Source organism: Lepisma saccharinum, chromosome 17 (assembly GCF_977018435.1).
Source record: "Lepisma saccharinum chromosome 17, izLepSacc3.1, whole genome shotgun sequence".
Taxonomy (NCBI): domain Eukaryota; kingdom Metazoa; phylum Arthropoda; class Insecta; order Zygentoma; family Lepismatidae; genus Lepisma; species Lepisma saccharinum.
Window position 1 is genome coordinate 13,504,697 of NC_139245.1, and position 27,387 is coordinate 13,532,083.

Below are 27,387 nucleotides of genomic sequence, written 5' to 3' on the forward strand. Positions count from 1 at the left end.
TCTTACCATGTGGATGCTGTACTGGTTACAAAATTATTGCTTTCGTTTCACACATTTGACACTTCCATCCATCAACGTATATGTTTTTGTACCTTTTCATTTATATATGCAGTGACATTTTGCAATTAAAATTTCATTTTTGGAGTTTGACGATCTGGTATTTTCCACTGACCCTTCAAGTATTTATGACTTCAACCCTCCACAAACATCTTCTAAAGATTCTTCTTTGCTTCAATAAGAAACGTTTGGTTGCATTGCATTTTAAAACATTACACCAGATTTATATAAAGTTGTACTTTCTTCGGTACTGATAGGTAAAGAACAGTGTACATATTGCATTATTTATGGAGTTACATTCCTCACAGGGGCCACTTTCCTCCCATAATGAAACAAGGAAGTTTTCATGTGCATAACAATGTCTTCCGTGAAGAATCGTGTATGTTTAGGTGCAGACACTAAACAGACTATCGAATAGTTCTCGTAACCTCAAGCTACGATTAATGTTTGAGTGAAGAAGGCGAATATACAGTATATCAGCAGGACGCACTGGCTGTTGGAAACTACTATTTAGTTTAATTGATGTCTTGAAGATCCAGATCAGTCTTCTCTAACTCTAATGGAGATTCAAAAGTCCGACAATAATATTATCTAAGAATCACCCAAAGAACGGTGATAGTCTATGAAAGGATCCCGAGAAAAAATACTCAAAGAACGGCGATTGTCTATGAGAGGTACCAAGAAGAAATACGTAAAGAACAGTGATAGTCTTTGGGAGGATCCAGAGAAGAAATACGTAAAGAACAGTGATAGTCTATGGGAGGATCCAGAGAAGAAATGCGTAAAGAACAGTGATAGTCAGTCTATGGGAGGATCCAGAGAAGAAATACGCAAAGAACGATGATAGTCTATGGGAGGATCCCGAGAAGAAATACGCAAAGAACGGTGATAGTCAAGTCTATGGGAGGATCCAGAGAAAAAATACGCAAAGAACGATGATAGTCTATGGGAGGATCCCGAGAAGAAATACGCAAAGAACGGTGATAGTCTATGGGAGAATCCAGAGAAGAAATACGCAAAGAACGATGATAGTCTATGGGAGACTCCAGAGAAGAAATACGCAAAGAACGGTGATAGTCAGTCTATGGGTGGATCCTGAGAAGAAATACGCAAAGGATGATTGTCTGTGGAAGAATACCGAGAAGAAATACACAAGGGATGGTGATTGTCTACCGGAGGATCCACAGAAAGATACACAAATTACAAAATAACTAATAGCTTTGGAATCTTATGAAGGTGGCTTGCGCGTGAATTGGGTATGTAAGACTCACCATGTTCAGGCAATGTATGAATATTTTATACTCGATGGCCGTCCAGAATGTTGACATTGCCGTCAGACATTTCAGTATTTCGTGACAGCGTGTCTCTTAAGTGTCACACAAGCCAGAGACCTTTTTGAAAGTGGTTTCCAAGAAGTATAGCGTGCATATTTAAGTTGAGTTTTTTTTTTTTCTCTCGTGCGGAAATTTCTGTCGAACCTGGCTCGCTACTCTCTTGGATGTAGTGGGAAAGATCTTATATTTCAGTAGACATATATGAAAATCCGCGCAAATATTTAATTCATTGCCCTAAGGCCATTACTGGTAAGTTTTGGCCCAAAGAAGGCGTAATCGTTGTATCAACATCATTCTCGTAATTGTGGCCGAAATTTTTCATCAAAAGTCCACTTTCTGCCCAAGACGCTAGGTGAAACTTTCTGGAAAAGATTTAAGTTGACTGCGAGCCACTACTTCATTAAAAAGGAAATTTTAGTGTGAAATGTCTTTGTGAAATTTTTGTATTCAAAGTTACTAGATCAGCTCCCATAATTGAGATCATCCTAAATAAAACGAGTGCTGTCGACACTACGCAGAAAACAGCGCTTGTTCTTACAGACAACTCGATTAAAATTATTAACGCAGATTTTGGTGGTAGGTTAGGAACAGTAGAAATAACGTTCCTTTCTCGGCTACCGAAGTTCTGTCCACTTCAATTCTCTCTTGCCTCCTCCTAAATCCTCGTTCATGAAGCCCTCTACGTCATTAGCCTTACCACATCATTCTCTTGCACCATTTTTGCATTTCAACTGGTGCTGTTTTTTCTTTCTTTCTTTCTTTTTTTTTTTTGCTTAAAGTCAACTTTATGTACAGATAGACTAATCGGGACTGTACCTACAGTTTAAAGTGGGCATCGGACCCAAGGCGACGACGTGACTACAACGCTATTGGGGAGGCATGTGCTTACGTTTTCAATTCCCTTTTCGTATACTTTCTTTCCCAACACACCACATATCCCTTCTACGGAAAAAAATCCGATTTGAAATATTGAAAACTCAATCCAATATACATACCAACCTACGATAGACACTAAAACAGTAATAATAAAAATGAATGCACAAACAACAGAAGGAATATGTTAAAATTTGTTTTACTATATTCATTAACCTCTCGAATTTGCATTCACATGCGCTATAAAACTTTGCCAAAGGACAATTCGATTGTGACGTGTGTGACATTCAGACAAATTTACATTATTTTTTAAATTATTTTCTTTGCACTTTCAAATATGTATCTCTATTAATTCATGTAATTTCATTTTCCTTGATGAAAGTTATTTAATTTCATGAAAAACTCGATATGCTGACCAAGGCAGAAATTTATTTAATTTTAAAACATAAACTAAACGTAACGTTTCAGCCTTCTAGCAAGGTCTTCTTCAGACTCTGTACCAAGTACGAATGAAACAAGGTACAGAACAGAAAGATATATATACACAAAAATCACTCCCCTCCAGACGCAAGATTATTAGAAGGTTATTTTTTCTGGAACATTCCGGCAGGTGGCCTTCCCTTGTCAACTGTACTTTCACCTGACAGGCGATTTATCTAAACATTTCCTTTCATCTGGAAAGTGGTTGGATTCTATACCTCATGCTCATTTTCCTTCATTCTTCTTCCTTCTTCTCTCCTCTTTCTCTCTTGTCCATTCCACTCTTTCTAACACCTTCTCCCATTCTTTGTTTATCTTCAGCCCCCCATTCCAGTCCATTATATGCACAGGAACTTTACCTTTACCTACTATACAACATACGGTAGCTGCACACACACACACACTTTAAAATCTGCTTCAATACAGTTCGTTCACAGTTGTGTTTTCTCATATTTTTTGTGGATGTTTCAAGTTTAAATATCTCCTCTGAGATGCAGAGAGTTTCAGACTCATAGGAGTTACAGTTACAGGGCCTCCCCGATGACGCAGTGGTAGCGTCGTCGCCTTGTAATCAAGGGGTCCAGGGTTCGATACTCAGTGGAGGCACATAGTGGTTCGGATCCCACTTTAAACTGTATGTCCAGTCCCAATTAGCCTTACAGTGCATAAAGTGGACTTAAAACATCAAATCAATCAATCAATCATAGGAGTTACAGAAAAATTTTGGTTAAATATCTTAATGTTGGTGCAACATTTTTGTAGATTCATTTTTCACAATGGTGGATTTGCAAAATGTTACATTTATCTTTTAATTCGGTTGGTCTGAATAGTCAAATTTAAGAGTCAAAATATTTATGGCCAGGTGTAGTTTCCGCCACTAGGTGGCGAGTCGTGTGCTGGAAGGCCTTGATATTGCTTACATCCACTGACAGGCTACAGAACGTACATTGTGCTCTGCATATACCAGAGCCCACTGTTTCCTTTATTAGCGGAATTTGAACACTTTATTATTGCCACGTTCACATCGTAAGAGGGAGGGGAGGGTAAGGGAACCGACAATAAGGAGCAGGTATTTCAGTTGGCGAGAGGAAAAGAATTTGCTTTCTAAGGGCATGAGCAACATCATCTTGGCTGCACCAAAATCAAGTTGGTGTTTATTTTTTTCTGTGAGGAAGCCGCACTGAAACACTCTGAATCTGAACATTTCTGTGGCGTGTAGGCTAGATCCAGTACCGCTGGAAAACTGGAATAGAGTCGCCAAGTGCCTGGGCTTTTCTATACGGAGTTACAGCTTTAGTGTTAAATGCGAGATATACAGGGTAAGGTAAAAGTCAGGTTACGTAAGTGAATGGCCACCATGGTTGCCAAACCTAACAACTTGGATTTGCACTTGCGGGGTGATACAGGGCATGCTTAGAAAATTAAACCACCTCAAATAAAGGTTCGCAGACATCATCTCCTAAATCATCACCCACCAAACTAGCAGAGTCAACTCGGAACGTCGAATTGAATCGCGCACACAAGTCGATCGTGACCATACTGAGTATGTACTTAACTGTATCCACTACATATCAATCATGTTTTCCTATGTAACCTGACTAGTGTTGCTCACGGGACGGGACATGTCCCGTCTCGTCTCGTTTCTCGTCTCGTTTTCGAGACGAGACACGAGACGGGACAAACCTTTTGAAATTCGAGACGGGACGAGACGGAATGCCTGTCTCGTCTCGTTTTCGAGACGAGACACGAGACGGGACGGGACGGCTTTTGAAAAGTCTCGAATGTCTCGAAAAAATAAAAGCAAAATATTTAATCAGTTGCAAATACTTGTTTGCTTGGAATAAAGTATTTAAATTAGAAACGTTAATAAGTGTGTATTAAGTCAAAAGAAAACTATTCTAGAGAGAGTAATAAATGAATTGAATACCTAAACTTATTTTCAATACTCTTTCGAAACACAGCAATACTACCCATTTTTTAAAAAAATATTCCAGATTAATAATTTTATGTTACGATGCACTCCATATACTAAAACAATTCTGAATAACATCAAGTAAAAGGGCAGGTAGAGAAGGTGGAAGGAGGGGTCAACACATCGTGGAGTGTCTGAGTCCGAGATTTATCTTGTAAACATAGTCTCAGCTCTATAGGTTGGAAAGATAAACGGACCGACGGATAGGGTTTATTATTATTATTATTATTTAATTTTTACATCAAAGGTTGTACAGAAGTGAATGTTATTGGGAAGTAGGAAAAACATTGTATTTATTGCTCATCTCGTGTGCGAGCCATAGGCTGTGCGCACTACATCTATTCTTATTACATAACTATGATTCCCTACAGACTACACCATCTGTTACATTCCGTATAGATGTTAACATAACAGTTCTGGTAAATTAACACTTATTCCTCTTCCTTATCCCGTCTCTTTACAGCACTTCTTTTCCCCCTAAATGTTTGTAAATACACCCCCACTTTTTCCAATAGTTCCATGCTCCTTTGCACTACAATTGATTCGAACACTCTCTCCAAGCTTATGTTGTGTAACTTTTCCTCCTGCAGAAAGCGCGTGTCCTGACATAAGGATAAATGTTCTGGCCCATTATCACCATTGCGTAATACGCATTTATATCTCCCTTCCTCGTTTTTTAATGTATTGTGTCTCCATCTCCCCAGCCTCATCCATGTCAACCCCTTTCTTGCCACCATGCTCACCTTCTTGATGTACGTTACTTGTCCCCATTCCCGGAACTCCCCTTCTTTGGAGTTCGAGCGATCTCTTAGTTTCACATTCCGCTATTATTTCCTGCCTATCTATATCCTATAATCTTTGTTTCACTAATTGCAATGTCCCCTGGTCGACGTTTCCCCCCTCCCAGATCCATCCCAGTCCAATTTCGTATAGTTTACCTCTGATCTCTTTCGCCCATGTTCCCATTTCCTCCCCTTGTGCCTGTTGCATCAGCGCTTGCCCTTTTACCGAGTTCTCCCTTCTCGATATTAATGTCGCCCAGTATTTAACCCTTCTCAACATATCCCACGTATGCTCCCTGAGCAGTCCAAGTTCCCGTAGTACGCCGCAGTTTGCAGTGCCCATGCTGATATGCAAAGCCCTCTTGTAAAATATGCATTGGATTCTGTTTAGTACATGGCCCCCCTTTGCTCCCCATATCTCCCTCCCGTACCCTATTGACGCTATTAATAATGTACAATACAGTTTTTCCACAAAATGTATATCGTATTTCTCCAATTTCCATACTGTCTGCATTATTTCACTTGTTATTGCCCCAGTCTTTCCTTGTACCGTTTGTATATGTCTTGTCCATGTCCCTGCCATAATGAGACCTAGTCCCAAGTATTTTATTATTTTTACCCTTTCTAATTCTTGCCCTCTGAAAGTCCACCTTTTGTCTTTTTCAGATTTTTTATCCATTAAGTGGAGTATTTCAGTGCCATCTTCGTAACGCAGAAGAGTTTTGGGCAACATTAGTGTTTCACATTTCAGGAGTTGGAGTGGTAGAGCAAGAGTAAGTAATGCCAGGGTCAAAATATTTCCCTGAAATGTGAAACACTAATTTTGCCCAAAACTCTTCTGCGTTACGAAGATGGCACTGAAATACTCCACTTAATGGATTTCTTTTCCATATACATATGCGTTTTTGAACACCAAAATTTTTGTTTTTGTGAGATTTACTTGCAGTTTGGATTTTCTGCTGTATTTTTCCAACCCGTCCAGAGCCCTTTGTGGGCTGGCATTTGTCTCCGAGATCAGAACCATATCATCTGCGAACAGGAGCGCCGGTACCCTTGTCGTCCCCACCTTGGGGGTGTCTGCTTTTTAACTCTCTATATACGCCACTATATAATATATATATAGAGTGAAGAGCAAGGGTGACAGAACACATCCTTGCTTTACCTCCGCTTCCGATTTTCGTTTCTCTGTCACGGTATCCACTTGACACCGTACACAGAATTCTACCATCGAGTATTGTAGCAAACATGCCAGTACAAATTGATGAGGAGTTGTTGGGAAAGTTATTAAGGAGTCCAAGATATTGGCAAGACTAAGAGAAGGAGATAATTAGGGACAAATAATCTTGCACTATCCCACTCCGAGCAGCTGAGAGCTAAAGAGGAGGAGAAAATGCGGGAAATTTGGAAAGAACTAATTTGGTGATTTTAGTGTTTACAGGGAACCATGACAAGATTTCAACACATGATTATTTGCACGGGTTGCGAAATTATTAGAATGTTAGGGAAATTTCGGAAATGCCTTCGTTGAGAAAATTCTTGTTGTTTCCCTCAACTTACGAATAAAAAAGAATTAATGCCTTTATTAAATAAAATCATATGGAATAAACTCGTAATCAAGAAAATTTAGACAGTAAACGTCCACTTTAAACAAGGGACAAACACAAAACATAATACATGCATATAATAATAATTATTATTATTATAACTGTTATTATGTATGTATATATATGTTATATATGTAGTGTTTTCGGGCGTTGTGACTGCCCCCAACAATATTTTGTTGCCCCCTTCCGCCCCCCGCCCCCGTCACATTTCCCTGGCGCCGTCACTGGTTGGAAGTAAATTTATTAGGACGAGTAAAGTAACATTAGCTGTTGACAGTGTTACACCAAAGGACATCACATGTGCTACTGTTTGTATATATGATAGGAAATTTAAGCATAAATTTGTAATTGTTGAGACTTGAGAATTGTTTCCGACATTTGATCGTAGGAAGAGATTTTCTGAGACAGAGTGGGATTACTTTACACATACATGAGAAAGGGTGGTTGTATTTTGCACGTTTTTTAAAAGTTCAGATAAAACGAGAATTTAGCCTTACTCTTATGAAAATAACGCAGTACAGGGAAAGAATAACTCTCCACATTTCTCGCACCTGGTGGGATGCAACACACATGCACAAGAGTATTGCAGGAAGTCTATGAACAAGGATGAAGAGTGGTATGTGAAATTTGACTTACCTGCGGGTGAATTAGTGGATTCTAATATTCTTAACGTTGATATTGTATTTTTTTTAAGTCCACTTGATTTACAAATAGGCTAAATTGCGAACCGACCTTCAGTTTAAAGTGCGATCCGGTCCACTTTGTGCCTCCATTGGGTATCGAACGCGAGGACCCTTAATTACAAGACCTCGGCGTTATTACTACGCCATTGGGGAGGCATCCAATTTACACAAATAGGTTGATTCCAATAACACGTTATATGCATAATCTGATAATTATGCACTTTTGGTGCATCTAAACATATTTTTTTCAACTATAGCATGCCTAAAAAGTCATTGAAGTTTGGATTTTTATAACTTCAGGAGACACGGATCTGAAAATGTGCGATATAAAATAAATGCAGGTTTGCCTTCCATACGTGGTGGTTTTGTCACGTTTCTTCGCTTCGTGAAACAGACACTTTTGCAGGAACGGCTTCTTGCATCCGCCTGGGGTCTTGCTCTAGCTTAACAAAAAATATATTTGTTTAGCATAATCGAGGGTTACTTATTCCTGCCGAACAAGGATTCTATTGCGACCATACGGCTTTCTATATCAATAAAGATTTATGTACAGAAATATTAATTAGGAACTTTTTTTTTCGTCAACTGGATTTAACATCCTTTTTTGTTATTCAGCAAATATTCAATTAATCACCTTTTTTGTCATTAATTTCCTTGCCAGGACAGCTGTTTTTATGCAAAGTTTGGCGTACTTAACTACACGTAAGCTAGATATTAGCTAATATTCGTGCTGTTGTATTACTATTCTTGTACCGTCTTTGTAACATTTCATGTAATAATAATAATAATTTAGAATTTAAAGGAAAATGGTAAATTTTCATAGTGCACGAAAGTTCGACATTCAGATAGAAAGATGGTCTAGGGGAAAACATTTCAAAAGAATAGACAGTTGTATGGAAGCGTGAAAAAACACAAGGTAGATTTCATAAGATAGCTAGCAATCAGTAACCAAGAAACTGTATTTTCAATATTAATGTCCTCATGATTAACGAACCTTATTTATTCTCACCACGCAATGGGTAAACTATTTGGAGCTTTATCCCACTTTCCGGAAAAATATTGTGTTTCTGCTACTTTTGACTTTTGTTGGCATGACATCCCGGATCACTTTTACGAGACGAGACGAGACAAAACGAGACGAGACGAGACGAGACGGGACAGAACCCTTCGAGACGGGACAAACGAATATTTTCGAGACGAGACACGAGACGAGACAGCATTTTCACGAGACGGGACGAGACAGACCAAAGTCTCGTCTCGTCTCGTCTCGTGGGCAACACTAAACCTGACTTTTGCCTTGCCCTTTACATTGTCTGAAGGTAACAATAGTAACCTCAATAAGCCTCGTTTCCATGATAACCAAAAACACAATATGCTGACCAAGGCAGAATTTATTTTATTTTACAAATAAACTAAACGTTACGTTTCAAACCTTCTAGCAAGGTCTTCTTCAGACTCTGTAAAAAAAAGTGAAAAAAAAAGGTAATATATATATATATATATATATATATATATATATATTGGTTTGAGTTGCTGTTTTAAGTCCACTTTATGCACAGTAAGGCTAATCAGGACTGGACCTACAGTTTAAAGTGGGATCCGAACCACTTGTGCCTCCACCGGGTATCGAACCCGGGACCCCTTGATTACAAGGCAATGACGCTACCACTGCGCCATGGGGGAGGCCGTATATATATATATACACACACACACACACACACACACACACACACACACACACACACACACACACACACACACACACACACACACACAAAAAAAAAAATCAATTCCCTGACACAATATTATTAGAAAGTTGTTTATCTGGAACATTCCAGCAGGTGGCCTTCTCCTGTCAATGGTTGTTTCACCTGACAGGCGATTTAGATAAACATTTCCTTTGGAAAGTGGTTCATCTGGAAAGTGGTTGGACTCCTTATCTCACGCTCTTTTGCCTTATCCTTTCTTTCTTCATTCCTCTTCCTTCTTTTCTCCTCCTTCGCTCTTGTCCTTTCCACTCTTTCTAACACCTTCTTCCATTCTTTGTTTATCTTCAGTCCCCCATTCCAGTTCATTGTGTCTTCTTCACCTTTCTTCTCTATTTCCTTGGACTCCTTCCATTTTCTCAATAGTACTCTCTTCTTCCTTCCTATCTGCTTATCCTCATCCCACTCTATGTCATGTCCTGTTCCTCTCGTGTGCTTAAATATCGTATTTCTCTCTCTCTCTTAAGTCGTACATCATCCCTATGTTCTTTCATCCTCTTTCTCTTGTGTGTGTGTGTGTGTGTGTGTGTGTGTGTGTGTGTGTGTGTGTGTATATATATATATATATATATATATATATATATATAATAAATAAAATCTTTCTGTTTTGTACCTTATTTCATTCGTATTTGGTACAGAGTCTGAAGAAGACCTTGCTAGAAGGTTGAAACGTAACAATTGGTTTATGTTTTAAAATAAAATAAAATCTGCCTTGGTCAGCATATTGAGTTTTTGGCAACAATAGAAATGAAGAATAGAAAATGGCCGAAAATGACAAATAGAAAAGATGCTTCAATTCCTTTCTTCGGCTCCCTCCATTTGAACCGTTGCTGTACTACGCCGCATGAATCTTTCTGTAGAAACAATGAAGATGTCTTTGGAATTCATTAGTGTATGAAACCCACGAACATTACCACTGATCTATATTTCTGAAGTAACGGTTTCCTCCTTTGAAAATGCAGTGTTTGTATACTTTCTATCGATGAAAATGTATCTGAAAAATTTCTGAATTTGTTCTTTCGTCTTTCCAGGTTGTTTGATGTCGGAGGTCAAAGATCGGAGAGGAAGAAGTGGATTCACTGCTTCGAAGACGTGACCGCCATCATCTTCTGCGTCGCCATGTCGGAATACGATCAGGTCCTTCACGAGGACGAAACTACGGTAAGACTGCCGCTGTGTATGATGAATTCAGAGGGTGGCCCGGGGAGGGGGGGATCCCCCCAAAATATCAGTAGCCTGGCAGATCATTCGGACAATAGCAAAGACATTTGGCAAGCATGTACACTTTAATTTAACGTACAACGTATTTTTTCTGTTTTTTCGTAGTAATAAGACTGATTCAGTACTCAAAAGTCAAAATAATGAACGAATTTAAATTATTGTCAGTTTTTTTTAATAAATGCTAAATTAAGAAATATGATGGATCAGGATACCCTTTAGAGCTTGTGTGAAGGTGTCAATTGAGATGCACAAGGAACCCACAGAAGGTTTCATTGATGATGTCACCCTCACATGTGCTGCAGTGGCTCAGTGGGTAACGCGTCTGACCATGCTACAGGTCCCGGGTTCGATCCCCGGCCGGTTCAAATCCGGGAACTTTTCTAACGCCCACCCAGCGTCGAATGACATGGGTACCTGGGGGAAACCCTGGGGGGTAAAGGCGGTCAGGGGCATGATACTGATCACATCACTCCACTCACGACCGGATCAAGAAAGTGTGGGGCGTTACCCCTACACCCCCTATACGCCTTCATGGTGTGGTGCTAAGCACAGGGGAGCATTTTACCTTTTTACCTTTACCTCACATGCTGTAGAAAACCTAGACGCCTCAGTTAGTTTGCTGTAAATGCAATAATATTATTTTATTGATTCTTATAGTTTCATTCTTAAACGATAGTAATTATATTAATTTAGAAATATTAGTATTGTTTTATTGGTTTTATAATTTGATGCTTATACCCCCACCCCCACCCACCCACCCACATGACGTTTGATGCCCCCGGAGGAAAGGGGGGATTCAACACTGGATGTGTAGGTCAGTGAGGCGCATTAGTTGCTGATTGTATGTGACTGAGACATGATTTTGACATTTGAATGTCTAGTTTATTAAAGAAATCATTCAGGTTTCGTTCTATCTGCTGAGGTCCTCCCGCATTGCAGGTGAATCGCAAATAAACCCTTTGGCAATGTGTGCATTTTTCTCCACGCCTTGTAAACTTTTCCATTTTTCACAAAAGGTTGAGAGGTGTAAGAAGTTTTCATCTCTGCTCATGCCCCTTCAATAATGATATCCCGCACCAAAAGTTGAAGGATGGTCCCTACTGCAATACGAGGGCCCTTTCCATAGATTCCATTTAATCATGTGTCACTGCATGTTTTTTTTTTTCTTCACTTCCGTCATGTCTTGGCTGTACTTGCTTCAGTCCACCTCCGTGGCGGAGTGGTTAGTGCAGGGTGCTACGACGCCAGGGGGTCCCGAGTTCGAATCTCGGCCTGAGCATGATTGTGTGTGTCTCTTCATCATACATCATCACTCATCCTTATCTTCGCGATAAACAAAATTAATCAGTCAACCCAGCCTGTATTTTCATTTCCTCCACATTTAAGTAGGCAATTTTTCACTGGCATCGTTGCGTGCTAATGAAAAGTCCCAAGAGATTCTGTTGATTGCCGTCAAAACTTGTGACGTAACAGTTCCTCTTAGTCAATCATCAAGTCAGTTTCTCTCATTCACTGCCGAATTGATTTCTGATTGGCTGTTCCGCTGGCGTAGTATTTTTCGCTTCATATTATTATTGCTGATAACCATCTGTTTCCAAGTATAGAGCGCAAAGACTTTCCTGTTTGGCTCTTTTTTTTTCATTCCACAATGGCTTAGAGAGTAGTTGATTGGCAACTGCCACCTAGCGACTAAATCTACAATTATGTAATGGGGCCTATTACGAGTGCAAACTTGGAGAGATTCTTTATGTAGTGATATGCACCTTTTTGCTGCATGTGTTATAGTTCTTGTTGTATAAACGTTCGAAACTGCGTAGGGAATTGTGAATCACCCTATTTTATCTATCCCATCCATGATGGACAGAGTTTAAAGACAGGGAGGGACATCTGTTGAGCCGTTGCTAAACTTCTAGAAATCTAATGTACAGTATGCGCCAAAATATACAGTACTGAAATTAAAAGACTAACATTACATTGCTGTCATCTGTGAGTTTATTTATCCTGAAAGAAACACTACATACACATTATTAGCGAGTTATAACTTCCTTTTCACTACTGAGAACACGAGCGGCTGGAGCTATGCCCCATCGACAAACGCACATGCGCGTTCGAGGTGCGCGAGTTTCAGTACTGTATATTTTGGCGCATACCGTACAATGATCTTGAGGCTACTACATGTAGATGAGTTTTTGCATCTCAGAGTATCTAGAACACCCTACTTGATCCTATATCTTTTCTCTCTCCTGGTTCTAAATCTTCAGTGGAAGATTTATTTATTTTTTCCATGCAGAACCGTAATTTCTTGTTAAGCTTTAGGTAAGCGCAGTGTTAATTCGTTTGCTGGTACGAAAAACAGTTGAGGAATTAAGACATTCCTTTTCCGCGACAGTTTGCTAATTGAACGAGTTCATCCCCTGTCTTCGTCAGATGAAACTTAAGGGGATTTATTTTGCTTGCGTTAGATTGCAATTTTGAAACCTCTGTGTGGGACAGATCGCAAATTAAGAGTTTTTCTGATGACCAGTTTCTTGTATTCGCATTTTGTTGTTGTAGTCTCACTTCTGCCACGTATAGCTAATCGCGACGGTGGGTATGAACGATGGAGCATTTTCTTTCAATTGTTCGAGATGGGTTAAACAGCTTAGAAGATTAAGCGGTGGATGTCGCATTTAAAAATTACCGGGCGCTTGTGCTAGGGTCCTGCGTGCGGTTCCGTCTCTTCTTTGAGGTTTCAACGTTGTTCCTGTGACGTACTGATCTACAGCATATTAGTACATCTGACCTGGGCACAGTGGCGCTAGTGTCGCATGGTTAAAACCCTTGAAAGCATGTAGTTCGCATGTTTTCTGAGGACACACATCGTAGCGCTACAGTAGCAGTATAATTCCAAATGTTATCATTAGCGCATTTGTTTTGGTAAATACAGAGTTTTTTAACTATGAAAATTATTGCATATTTCAGGAACATGCGCAGCTTATAATATCTCATAAAAGAAACTTACTACGTAGGACAGAGAAAGCGCCACCCGCAGCTGCTCATGAAAATTGAACTGCCCTCTAACCATAACAGTCTATCTTTTTTTATGTTTTGTTTTGTATTTTAAAAGAACTTATGAATAGTGAATACTAATAATAAAGCCTCCATAACTGTATGTACTATCATCAGCGTTAACTATCGAAGGCTCATATTTGAACTGTTACAACTACAAAGTTAAAATTTTGTTCGCAGGAAGATTGTTTGCGTCCTGAATAAGGTAAATATTGTATATCCAGAAGAGTAATCCGTGAAGAATATATGTATGTTCCGTGCAAAGGATTTTAGTGACTGTTAAGGATTCGTGCCTAAGTTAGACACAAGCAGACCTTTTCTTTCTTCCGAGACATCTACAACTAACAAACCTTCAGTTTACATAAAGTGTAGCATTGTCTCTGAATGCTACCGATAAATATGACTTATATTTCGAGCGAACCATAAAACACTTGATGACCAATAATTGTAACTGACAAGTTGGATGGGAAACATCTTGAGAGAAAGGGTGCGAGAAGGTCCCGCTAGAAATAGCTAATCCGAAGCGACGAAAATACCCTTATTGGGCTGTCCATTAGTGCGGATATAGAAGTGCGTTCTGGGCCGCCTCCTATAGTTGGAGTGGTCATCGTAACGTGCTGCGACGCCAGAAGTCCCAGGTTCGAACCTGGTTCACCATTCATCCTCGCCGTCGCGATTATTACAAAGCGACGTTTGTAAGACGTGTTGCATAGCTTCAGGGGTAATGTACCGCACCTGTTAATAAATATTTGATGGGATACACTTTATGCTCAGATGCAGTTTAAAGTGGAATACGAACCACTATGTCTTCACCAGCAATCGATCCTGAGACTCCTTGATTACAAGACGACATTGACAGCCTTCACGCTGCCTGGAGGTTCTATTCTATTCTCTGTGCTCTGTAAGCACGAAGTCAATGTAAACAACGTTGGTAGTTCGAATGCAGGAACCTTGTGTATGTGATAGAACCGTACCACTCAACCTAGCTGCTGTATTGAATATGTGCGATCTTATATTACAAGCTGTACAGTTACATATTTATGGGTGAGATCAGATAGGAACTAACACAGGGGAAAAGGATCTATTTCTGTCACGACATGTCCAGCAGCACCCGAGGAAATGGCTAGCTAGTTGGGATATATTCCTTTGGTGACAGCGAGACACCTGGGGGATGCTTTGCGGAATTTTTGCTACCTGGGGATACCATCCCCCTCACTTCGAGCACGTCCCACGCAGAGAGTATACAATTGAAAGTGGAATTTTACCCACGCGGTGAGGGTTTTTCAATCGCAATAGTTGTAAATAAAGGAAAAGATATTCAACAGTACTGATATTTAGCGATAGGATTTTCATGACTTAGCATATTTCTTTTGATAAGCGTGATGTGTTCCCCAACCATATAGAATTTCATATCATGAAGAAACTAATTAAGTTAAGGGCATATTTTGGCATATTTGGCCATTTTTGCGTGATATGGCATATTGTGATGGATTTTCGGTTATATTCATCATATTTTTGCATTTTCAAGAAATATACAGTCATTTTCGAAGTGGATTCGTGCTTACTCCCATGTTTACTCCAGGGTTGTTGTTTCTTTTGGACTGTAGCAAAATCTTTTTCATTTTTATTTGAAAATTTAGAGAAAGTATTCATTGTGCATTGCAACTCAGGGCCTATAAAGTGCACTAAAAATAGTACGTATGTGAAAATATCTTAGCATTTAGATATTGGTATTTGAAACAGTCCAGTTATAAGGGCATATTTTTAAAATTATTTTGGTGATTTTTAAAAATCCTAGCCCCTACTAATATTTTTCATTATTTTTATGAAACTGCTCTACGATGGATTCCTTGAAATCGTTCGTCTCCGTTGTCTAGCGAAAGCGTCGCCCTCCGTGGCCGAGTGGTTAGCACAGCGCGCTACGACGCCAGACGGCATTGGTGTTCTTTGCAAGTGTCCCTTCATCAGTGTCATCATATCACTCATCCTGATCTTCACTGTTAGACAAAAGTGGCAGGAAATCGAAGTGAGATGAACCGAATCAATCAAGTCGATTGAACGCGTAGACCCGGCCGAGGCCGTGTCCTTTAGGTGCAAGCCCGTACTTGAAGCGAGCATCCTCCGAGTATGGTCTTGTAGTTCGGTCTTCAAGTCGTGGACTGGAAGTGAAAGTCTTTCGAATTGCACTTCGACTGCAGCGCCAAATACGATCAGGAGATAAAACTGATTACTCGATCTTTTCCTCGCCATTTAAACACTTGTTTTTCACCACAGAAATCCCATAGCATTTTCAAATGCTCGTACACATACATTTCCACACATTAGAAGAACTATGACCAACAACTTGCTGGCCCATAACTTATATCTACCTGTGATGCTCGCTTTCTACCTCCTTGATTTGAAACAAATGAACAACGAGTGCGGAAACCACGTGACCTAGTCACCAACCATCTCTACTGCAAGCTGTGTACTTCTGTTCTTTGAGCTTTCGAACTGTACTGGGTGACGTCACTTCCGCCAAGGCCATACTTCAAGTCTGTACTTTGTACCTTTCGGACAGAGCCTGAGATCCGTCCTGAATAAGGTATGGCTCCATAGGCGCCGACTTTAGGGGGCAATGCACTTTGTCCCCCTTCCCCCCAAATTAACGTAGAGGGACAGATATTAAATATATTTACATACATAAAATATTGTTTATGCCAACCTTCCCCCCCAATTTTTTTTTTATTTTTTATTTTTTTTATTTTGTTGGCGCCTTGTTATGGCTTCACTTCATTCTCGGTGAGGCGGTTAAACTTATGACTAGGGCTAAGATTTTTATGACTTAAAAATCACCAAAATATGCACTATAATTTGAAAAATATTCCCTTATAACTGGACTGTTTCAAATACCAATATCTAAATGCTGAGATATTTTCACATAGGCTACGTGGTATTTCTAGTTCATTTTATGGGCCTTGAGTTGCAATGCACAATGATTACTTTCTCTAAATTTTCAAATAAAAATGAATAAGATTTTGCTACAGTCCTAAGAACTCTCGGGTAAACATGGGAGTAAGAATAAATCCACTTCTAAAATGACTGTATATTTATTGAAAATGCAAAAATATGCTGAATATGACCGAAAATCCATCAAAATAGGCTCTATCACGCAGAAATGGCCAAATATGCCAAAATATGCTCTTAAAGGGCACCTTAATTTTATTAGTTTCTTCATAATATGAATTTCTATATTCCATTGGTTTGCCAATATTTTAAAATATGAATGTCCAAAGACACCCTGCAATGTTGTAACTAGCTATAAAAAACGTGCACACCATATTTTTAGAGTAAAACTAGATCCAGTTGCAAGATACCCGATTTTTTAAAAGTGTGTTTACGTAGAAACACTTGAAACATGCATATTGGGAGGGGGTCGTTAATACAACCACCTTTGTAACCGCTACTTGATTTTTCCAAGTTTTTCAGTATAAATAAATTACCTGATTTCCACGACTTACAGGTAATTTGGAAACCCTTTTTAATAAACCTTAACTCAATTCATAAAATAAATGTAACAAAATCGCGATTTTCGTCCTGGGACTCCACTAGAAAGTGTCACGCGATATATAGGTTCGGTATTTAGTTATTTTTTTCTGTAGGCAGCAGTTAGATACCACATTCGCGCGTAAACAATTTTTAAAGCTATTGGACTGTGGCCTTTATTTTTTACTTTCATTTTGTAGTAAAAAAAGAAGGGGCTAATTGTAAACTTGTTTTAATGGCAAAGCCACTTCCCGTACCAATAGTAATAAGTTACTGATCAGCTCTGTTTCGAATTAGGCGAAGAATTAACATTAAAGGCGCGCTTTTATTTTCCCTTCTGAACTCGCTTTCTCGTTCGCACGTCTTGCCGTTTCTCGTGCAGAAACCCGCCCCGCCCACCACCGTCCAGTTATCGATCCACAAGGTCCCGGGAAACCGTCGTCATGGCAACTGTTACTGATTATCTGAGTGGTGCTGCCACCTATGCAGGTTTCCTCTGTACTAACGCGTCTACTTTCTCTCCCCTTTTTTTCACCCATACATGCACCTTATGTAGATCTTACTACCCGTAACTGTGCTTGTTCTAGCACGTAGTTACTAGTGCCACTACAAAATAAGCTAGACTATTTACATACCTAACAGCTATATATTTATCTTGTTAAAATGTGCATGATTAATTATATAGGTGTGCCTCCCTTCACATAATTTCGTCCTAGAATGTTAACTGTTGCTGTTTTCAGAAAATTTGTGTTTGTGATATTTGGAATGTTCACAAGGGAAAATTTAGCCCAAGGGCTAAATATTTGTAATGATAAAGGGGGATACAGTATACTGAGTGGAGAGAATTTCCCTCCCCCCATACAAATACAGCCATGAAAATCAGTGGATACTTTTGTTCTGAAAGTGTTCTTGTATTTATAGTAATATTTTTATTTCTTCTTTTTGACTCTTCTTAAAATTCCTATTCAGTGTATCTATAGTGTACTAATTGAAATCTATTTTTCCACATTTAGATATTGATTGATTGATTGAATTGTTGTTTTAAGTCCACTTTGTTCACAGTAAGACTAATCGAGACTGGACCTACAGTTTAAAGTGGGATCCGAACCACTGTGCCATGTGCCTCCACCAGGTATCGAACCCAGGACCCCTTGATTACAAGGCAACTACTACGCTACTACTGTGGGGAGGTCCCCCACATTTAGATATACGTAAATGGATCATTACTTCCTCCTTTTTCATCACATATAACACATTATCTTTTTCCATAATAATTTTTATAAGATTTGTAATCTGCTAAATTGGAAGAACATTTCTTATTTATGCATTTTTAATGGCAAAAAGTGCCTTCACTCATTTACTTCCGGAAGGGGGGGCATGGCCCTCGCCCCCCTGGTAAATAAATGTGCAGCTAACAAATATATATTTCAGTCACAGTAATCTATGTCAATTATTATAAGTTCGTTGAAGGAACATGATAATTTCAGACTGAAACAGTGTTCTTTTGATCGGGCATCACTATTATAAGGGAAAATATGTCTTCTTCACCCCCCAGGAAAAAAATACCTTGCTTGGACCTCCCTGGAAAAAGTCCTGTGGACGTCCATGCCTTCACTAAAGGATTATATAAGTCACTTTATCTGGAAAAAAAATTGTATTATGAACACATTTACAGTTCAAAAAATGTTTTATAAAAAAATATGGCAGGTCGAAAACAATAATACAATGGAAAAAAGTTTATTTTCTGTGAACAGAAGTTTCACATTACAAACTGTCTTTAATTTTTGGATCAAAATTAGAAATCATAAAAAGATTCTATTCCAAATACTACCGACTACACAGTTTCATCCCTAAACTAGTATCTTTTTCTGCAAATCACAATATTGTCTATCAGACTCCTTTACGTGCTTTGGGAGCTCTTTAATATTCCTCATGTCTGGCATGTGTGCCTTTTTTTTCTTCCTTTCGTTCTTCAGAATATCTCCCTGATTAGTATGGTATTATGACTGATTTTGTACTTTAAGGACAAGTGGCATGTGTTAGGTTATTGGAAGACCAATTAATCAAATTGCAGACACCTTCTGCATGTCACTTTTTACTTCAGTGTAAAATCAGCCTAAGAATTAATTTTTATACTGTACATTATGATCATGCTCTAAGTCTAAGCAAGCCATGCATGACTGTTAATATAGAAAAGCAGAATAGTGTTTTAATATCTGTGAGCTATCACTTCAGTGTATGATTATATTTTCTACAAGTTGTGTTGATTTCTTGTTATCCATATTGCAATCATGGTATTCATTCTGTTATATTTCTTCCTTTCAGAATCGGATGCAGGAAAGTTTAAAGCTTTTTGATTCCATCTGCAACAACAAGTGGTTTACAGATACCTCTATTATATTGTTTCTGAACAAGAAGGACCTCTTCGAAGACAAAATTAAGAAGTCTCCCCTTACGATATGTTTCCCAGAATACACAGGTGAGTTATGCTCAATGAAGAATCATTTTTGCATGATATATAAAATATACTTGAATCCCAAAATTCTCAAATTAAAATCCCATATTTAATGATTTTCATAGGACAGTCCTAATTAGGGTCATATTCATCTAGCAGGAATAGCCTATATTTTAGGTTTTCTTTACATGAGTTAGATGTTGTTGGATTCTTTCATTGATAGATCTGATGGACCTGACAATGTAATGTGTCTTGCACTCACACTCCGCGTCATATACACCTGCGTTATCAAGAGAGGAGAGGAAGTACCATTTTTATGCAGTTTGTCAGCTATTTTGGCATTAGATTGGTGTGCTACTTTGATGTCGTAGGGGAGAAGGGCTTTGCATGTGCAATTGGATGTGGTGGGATGGTAGCAGGCCCGTAGCTAGAGGGGGGCAAGGGGGGCAACTGCCCCCCCTGAGACCATGCCTTGCCCCCCCTGTGAAAAATATAGAACACATTACTATCTGGAATTCTGACTGTTCTTTACAATTATATCCTATATTGCTCTAGGAACTTAACAAAGACACTTATGGATTTGTACGTGTGTTGGATTCCATAATGTCGTACCAGAATTGAAAAAAAAAAAATCTTTCCATATTCAGATTTCGGAAAATGATTTCACGATTTTCAGTATCTAGACATTCTGAGTGATCTTATATTATTAAAGATGCGTAATGTGTTTGGATATGTTTTCTTGAATGTATTTTTATGGAGTTTGAACTGCTCAATTCTTTGTTTCCCACATCTACCTTTTGCTAATACTGATACATGTGGTAGAGAGAGAGAGAGAGAGAGTGGATATTTTATTTTATTTACTTAACGTCTCTTTTCTGCCACTTCTAGTTAATCGTGACGATGAGAACGAGTGATGATATGAAATTGATTTAGGGGCACTCATAAACAACATCCATGCCCAGGCTGGGGTTTGCAAAGTGACCAACCCCTGACGTCGCAGTGCGTTGTATAACCACCCCACCATGAAAGTCGGCTAGTGAAAGATGTAGGACAGATTACTGGGTCAGTTTTCAAACATGACGAAAATGTGATAGTGTTTCACATTTATTATTTCTGTTAGAAAGCAATAAAAATTGTGGTGTGATGTCGGTTACACCAGGTGTCTTTTGGAGTGTAAATAGAAAAGGTTCTACGAAAGTTTTGCAATACACCTCTCATTTTCAAAATCTTTGAAAATACTTTCCACCACTTCTTCAACCTTCAAAACCATTCGTCGAACCAACTCTTCCATATTTCCTGAGGGAAGTGGGTACACTCGTCATCCCACGCCCTTAGAAGGTTCTCTTAATTGGAAAACCTATTCCTTTTAGCCTGTTATTGACGTGAGGAAACAGTGCAGAGTCACATGGCAAGGTCTGCACCATAGGGAGGATGCTCCTGCACTTTCAGTCCCGTAGGTGCAAAACACTCGATGCCAACTAAGCGTCTGCCTTCGAAAGTGGACGAGTATTTTTGAGAGCTTGAACTACTTGGGCAGCCCTCCTCGGTGTACCACTTCGCGCTGACGGTCTTCTGTATTAATAGCACCACAACTCCCCTTACAGTGTAGGCGAACATCAACTGATCGAGATTCTTGCACAGACACTGGCATAGGCGTGAGCAGACCTTCTGATTAGGGGGGCAAAAGCCTTGATGAAAGTTCAGTCGGGAAAGAAAATCTTCATTTTATTCTCTGTTTAGTTTCATTGCATTGGTGGGTATATATAATGCAGTAACATAGAGGAATCATAACGAATAAATAAATTATCTGTGAAATATGCTGCCCTCCTTTTCCTTCAAATAATTGTGTTCATACATTTAAGACAAAATAGTTTAGCAGTAAGAGTGTGAAGTACTTAGTTATAACTTCTTTCTCTGGTAATTTACAATGCATTAGAGAAAATAATAAAATTGCGAGCGAAGCGAGCAAGAAATCTTTTACATCCAAATTTTTGCAAACTGAAAACAATATTGATTTAATATGGCACTAAAAATTCCATGGGGCGCCATGGCACTCTCTTTTACATTTTTTTTTCATTTAGATCGTTCGGCACCCAAGGCCAACTCCCGCCGCCCACTAGCTACGGCTCTGAACTTAACAAAACTGCAATAAAAGCAGACATTGCGAGCGAAGCAATCAAGAAAATTTTACGAATTGTATTTTTATCTCTATAAAATTTGATATCGAGGGGTCAATTGCCCCTTTGTGTCCCCCTGCAGGTGGTCTTGGCTGCCTGGAAGAAATAATGCAAGAAAGAGTATCTTGAGTATCATTTTGTCCTGTTACTCTTAGATTCTCCTAGTCTTTAACCTCAATGTTTGTCCCCCTAGAATTGATTTATGATCAAGGTTGGGGAGAGGCAATGCCCATTGCCCCCTGTGGTTGCGCCACTGCACCCTCTTCCCCCGTAGTGCTTTGAACTTTAATCGCTTGAAAATACTTGATTTTCTTTAAGAGTCTAATGTCGTCTAATATGGGTGATAAGATTCCTCTACACTAAATTTCTAGGTGAAAGTATAATAATGTAGGAACATGGAAGGGGGGGGGGGGGGCAAAGCCACCCCTACCCTTTAGAAAAATGAATGTCAACCTAAAATAATATATTTAACACGTGTAATTTGATTTTTCATAGTAATTTACATTAATGCGATGATTTCAAATGCAAATGGTGTTTTTTGGGGGGCAAATATGATAAGCAACATGGGTGTGTAATATGATAAATGTATTTTATAAAGGAAAGGGTAAGTGTTGACTTCCTGTTGGCATGCTATCATTTCCGTAGTATTCTATTGCTTTTAGAATATTTAGCGGCAGTAAAAATAAATGCCATATGCAACCGTGAAGCTAATTGGGATTGCATACATTAAGAATGGCAGATGATGCCATTTTTCGATGGCTTGTATTGTAGCATCGAAACAAGAACTGGACGAGCAAATATAAGAAAAGTTGTTCACCTTGATGTCCTCTACACACTGTGAAAATTGCCCTGCGTATATAGGTTCAAGAAAATGATGCTGCGTTGCCAGAGGTCCTGGATTCGAATCCCGGTTTGGACATGGATGTTTGTGTTTGTCCAAAAATGTAAAAAATGACAACCTGAGAAAAAGTGAATAACAGGGCATACTACGGTTTAGGGGTATTCCTTTAAAAAATAAAAAAGTCGGTACGGCGTTTGTATGCCACGTGGGAGACCGGGGTTCAATTCCTGGGGTGGGTGATCTAAGATCGGAATTTTTCCTGTCTTGTCCCGCATAAAACAGCTCTGGGGCTCATCCAGCCTCAAATCAATGGGTACCTTGGGGTAACCCTGGGGAGTAAAGGCTGCTGGAGCATGGTGCTGATCACATCACCTTCAATTTGGCCGAGGTCGAGAATGTGTGTGGATCTATCCCCACATCCCCTAAATATGTCTTCATGGCACGGTGCTATATACAGGAAACTTGGCCTTTTTTATAACCTAATTTTTTGCCAAAACATTCTGTCAACTCTTCAGCTGTGGAGTGGATTTTCCTAATTTTACTCATCTTAAGCCATTCTATTTTTCACAGAAAGCAGTATCAGTATTTTAAAAAACCCTGATATTTGGGGTTTGTACGCTTTGGTGGTGACAGGCATCCGTGAGACCTCACGCAGCAAGGATGGAGTAAGGTGAAGGAGGTCCCTTATACACTGTATAGTTGATTTCATATTATAGTCATTAAGGAACATATTTTTCCTAATGTAAAGAGGATACAAAATTCCTTAGTATGAAATGACATCGTAATCCAAGAAGTCATTGATCAATCAAGGGGTTCCCATTTGTTTGTCGGGTGTCAAAGAAATGTGTTTTCAACAATAAAATAATACAATTCACACAATATTTTGCAAATTGGTTAAAGTAACCAGTAAGCCAACATTTTCTGTAGTGATGTAAGGGTCTCCCCTTTGAAGCAAATAGGATCCGTGGTAGTCCTAAGAGACCCTCAGATTCTATTTTCGGTGGCAGCACATTTAAATTTCAAGTAGATACAGTCCGGATTAGCCTATTTATCTTAAATTTTATTCATATTTGATGTTAGACTTTTTTTCTTTTGTTCGTTGGAGTTTCACAATATCATACCTTTCTGGTTAGTAATTGCTTTGTGTGTGGGGGGGGGGGGGCAACGCATTCTCCTATGTACCCCACTATATCTGCCAATGCGAAATAATATATTAAATATTTGCCCCCTCAAGAATTGACTTTGCCCCCCCTACTAAGAATTCCTGGCTACGGGCCTGGATGGTAGGAGAAGGCAAACCACCTATGCTTGCCCTTGGAAGTTGATTCTGGCTGGGTACGGTGCCTGACCTGTATTTCTGCTTTACTGCACCAAGTGGACAACTGGGATGCTGTGTAAACATGTTTTAGAGATATTTCTGTAATGGTGGCTATATCTTCCCATAGATCCTCTTCTCTACAACAGTAGGAAGAGGCTCTTTGATAAAAGTTCAGCCACATATTAGCTTCTTGTTTCGGTGAACCTCCCCAATGGCACAGTGGTAGCGTCGTCACCTTGTAATCAAGGGTTCGATACCCAGTGGAGGCACATAGTGGTTCGGATCCCACTTTAAACTGTAGGTTCAGTCCCGATTAGCCTTAACAGTGCATAAAGTGGACTTAAAACACCAAATCAATCAATCATTGTTTCGGTGAATGGTTGGAAGGAACATCTGGTTGCCTGTACACAGGGGTTATGCATTTGTTGAGTGTGCAGCTGAGGGTAATGTCCAGGAAGTTGATATTGCAGTGTTTCTCTTGTTTTATGGTGAAGTTGAGCCTGGGATGGATGCTCTTTAGTTTCTTCACTAGAAGGTTGAGCTCTTCTGCCATTTTGTATATGACTATTGTGTCATCTGCGTACCTTCCATACCTGATGTATTGCAGTTCTGGAGGTTGGAATATCTTTCTTTCAGCCAGGTGCATGACTATGTTTGTTAAAGGAGCTGATACAGGATTGCCCATGGAAAGGCCCTCGGACGGTTTGTAGTAGTTACAGGCCCGTAGCTAGAACCGACCTCCAGGGGGGGCTTTGTAAACCAAGTCCATTTTTCAAAAGTTTAATAGTATTAAATGAAGGTAAATTATCTGTGTCGAGGGTCATTAAGTTAATTTAAAATATAAAGTTTAGAAATATCATGTACAAATACTACAGTTTTTTTTTTTTAATATCTCTTGAAGTTCTAATGACTGCTACTGACACCATCCCTTAATACACACTCCATACTATTTTTGATGATGCAGATATTTATATCATACATGTTAAAATGTACAATATTCACTTCAATCATAGTGCCTACCCTACATTCCACCCCCGGCCAAAGCATTAAAACTTGGGATCTGTTCACATTTGACGCAGATGCAGAAGGAATGTGGATGATGACATCAAAGTCACAGATTTCTGTCAAACGAGAGGCTGCAACAGGGACAGGGAAGGTACAGATAAAAAAGGCTCCCTATGGAAGAACTTTCTAAAGTCTAGAGAATCTTCTAAACACTTGCCGCTGCTTAGACTTCTGCTCATAAACAAGATGAACGAACGAAGTTGTGCACAAAATAATATATTCTGTCTACATTTTCACTCTTCACCTCAAACAAATTAGAATACAAAATAGTTTTACCTATTGTCAAGGGGCTCGCGGAAGTGCCAGGGGGGGCTGAGCCCCCCCTGGCCCCTGCCTGGCTACGGGCCTGAGTAGTTATTATCAAATTGAAAGTAATTGTGTTTTAAGCAAACTTCCAGCTGCTTGGTTGTCTCATTTACCTCTAGTGCAGGGATGATTTTGTTGGTCAGCCACCTTTCAACTGAATGTAGAACTAGGTCTATGAGGATTGAGTTGTACATGTCCACTATGTCAAAGCTAGCTAATTTTGCACTGTAAGATTGTACTATTGGTGTCATCAGTTTTTTAGCGTTGGTACATGGAACACACATGTTAGTTTGTGGTTGAACTGGAATATTTTGTTTTCAAGCCAGTTTGTTTGTACTGTAGGGTGGTTGAAGAGGTATTATAAGGTGCATGGGACCTCCTGGTTTGTGTCTTGGGAATGCCATAAGCAATGGCAGGTGAAGGGTGGGGGTTGAGAAGGAATTTGTGGTCTTCTTGTCCAAAAATAGCACTGGATTTCACTGCATTTTTCACTATTCTATTGTACCTGTCTGTGAGGTCTTTTGGGATTTTAGACACCAGGAGTCAAAGAAATATATTAAGAAAATAAAAAGTGACACAACTCACACCATCATGCACTTTCCGCATGAGCTAAACATCGATAGCAGACAAGCACACCACACTTGGATTCCCCTACAACAACAGTTAACGTCAGGGAATAGCAAATGACACAGACGCAAACGAGCAGTTGACAACAGCACGCCTAGTGGTAGTCAGAGAACTAAAAATAATAGAAGCACGCTAAGCAATAGTGCAACAAGTTCCAAAGAGGATGGTGGCAGTGGCCATGAAATTAATAGAACTACTACTACAAAAAAAGTTTCTCGGAAAAAGTGAGTACTAGTATCTCTGTATTTATTGTTTCGTTAATATTAATTATAATTCATATGAAACATTATTGCGATTAGTATTATATTACATGGGTTAATGGAACCATGGTTATCTAGTCAGTAGGATGTCTGACTGCAGTGAGGGAGACCTGAGTTCAATTACTTCTATGGATGATCTAAGATCAGAATTTTTCCGGCCTTGTCCCTTCATAAAGTGACTGGGGTTCAGACAAACTCAAATTAATGGATGCATGGAGGATATAGGTGGCCAAAGCATGGTGCTGAACAGATCATCTCCAAAATAGCCAGTTTCGAGAATGTGTGGGGCCCTACCTCCCACATTCCCTAAATGTGCCTTCTTGTCACAGTGCAATATGCACGGGAAACTACATTACCTTCCATTGTGTTAATAGCTCTTAATAATTTCAAGTGTCTCTGCAAATCACCCACAGCACCATAATACAATGGTCAATCCGATGGACAAAATACTTAACAAAGCTGTCATCTCTATATTTTTGAAGGGACTGAACTTCCTTGCATCACCGAGGAAGAGATCTCAGTATCAACATTCAACTGACCTCAAAAGGTTCTTAAGATGTAACCACCTAAGTCATACTCTTGGAAACGTGTACTCTTTAAGAAATCCATTTCAGCAGGTTAAACCCCTCAGACGAAGAGGAGAAAATGCTACTCAAGGTCTCGCACAAAAATGAAGACATCATTAAACTGAATTTAGTTTTAGTATAATGCATTGTCCTTCCACTTTTCTGTGTTGTATTTGACACGCACCTTCTGTCTTTAGAGCTTTAGGTTAGTCCGTATACAACCCTTTATCGGACTTCTCAAGGGCATCTGAGGGTTAGTAGGACCAAGCCTCTGCGTGGTCTGTGGTGTAGGATTTGTTTTGTTATTTTACCTATATTGGTTTGGAATGAAAGATCATTAGTATCTCTTACTTAGATTTTTTTGAGCTTCTGACGATACAGACAAAAACTTTTAAACAAACAATTCACCCGATATAACTTGTAGGCC

General features: G+C 39.3%; 1 protein-coding gene across 2 annotated transcripts in view; it reads left to right on the forward strand.

Annotated features, from left to right (window-relative positions):
- Galphao (G protein alpha o subunit) overlaps positions 1-27,387 on the forward strand; it is a 285,136-nt gene that overhangs the window by 247,212 nt on the left and 10,537 nt on the right. For both annotated transcript variants that reach the window (XM_083138944.1, XM_083138943.1), the window contains exons 6-7: positions 10,583-10,712; positions 19,671-19,824. In XM_083138944.1, the coding sequence (XP_082995070.1) occupies positions 10,583-10,712; positions 19,671-19,824 (284 nt within the window). The remainder of the gene's footprint in view (positions 1-10,582; positions 10,713-19,670; positions 19,825-27,387) is intronic.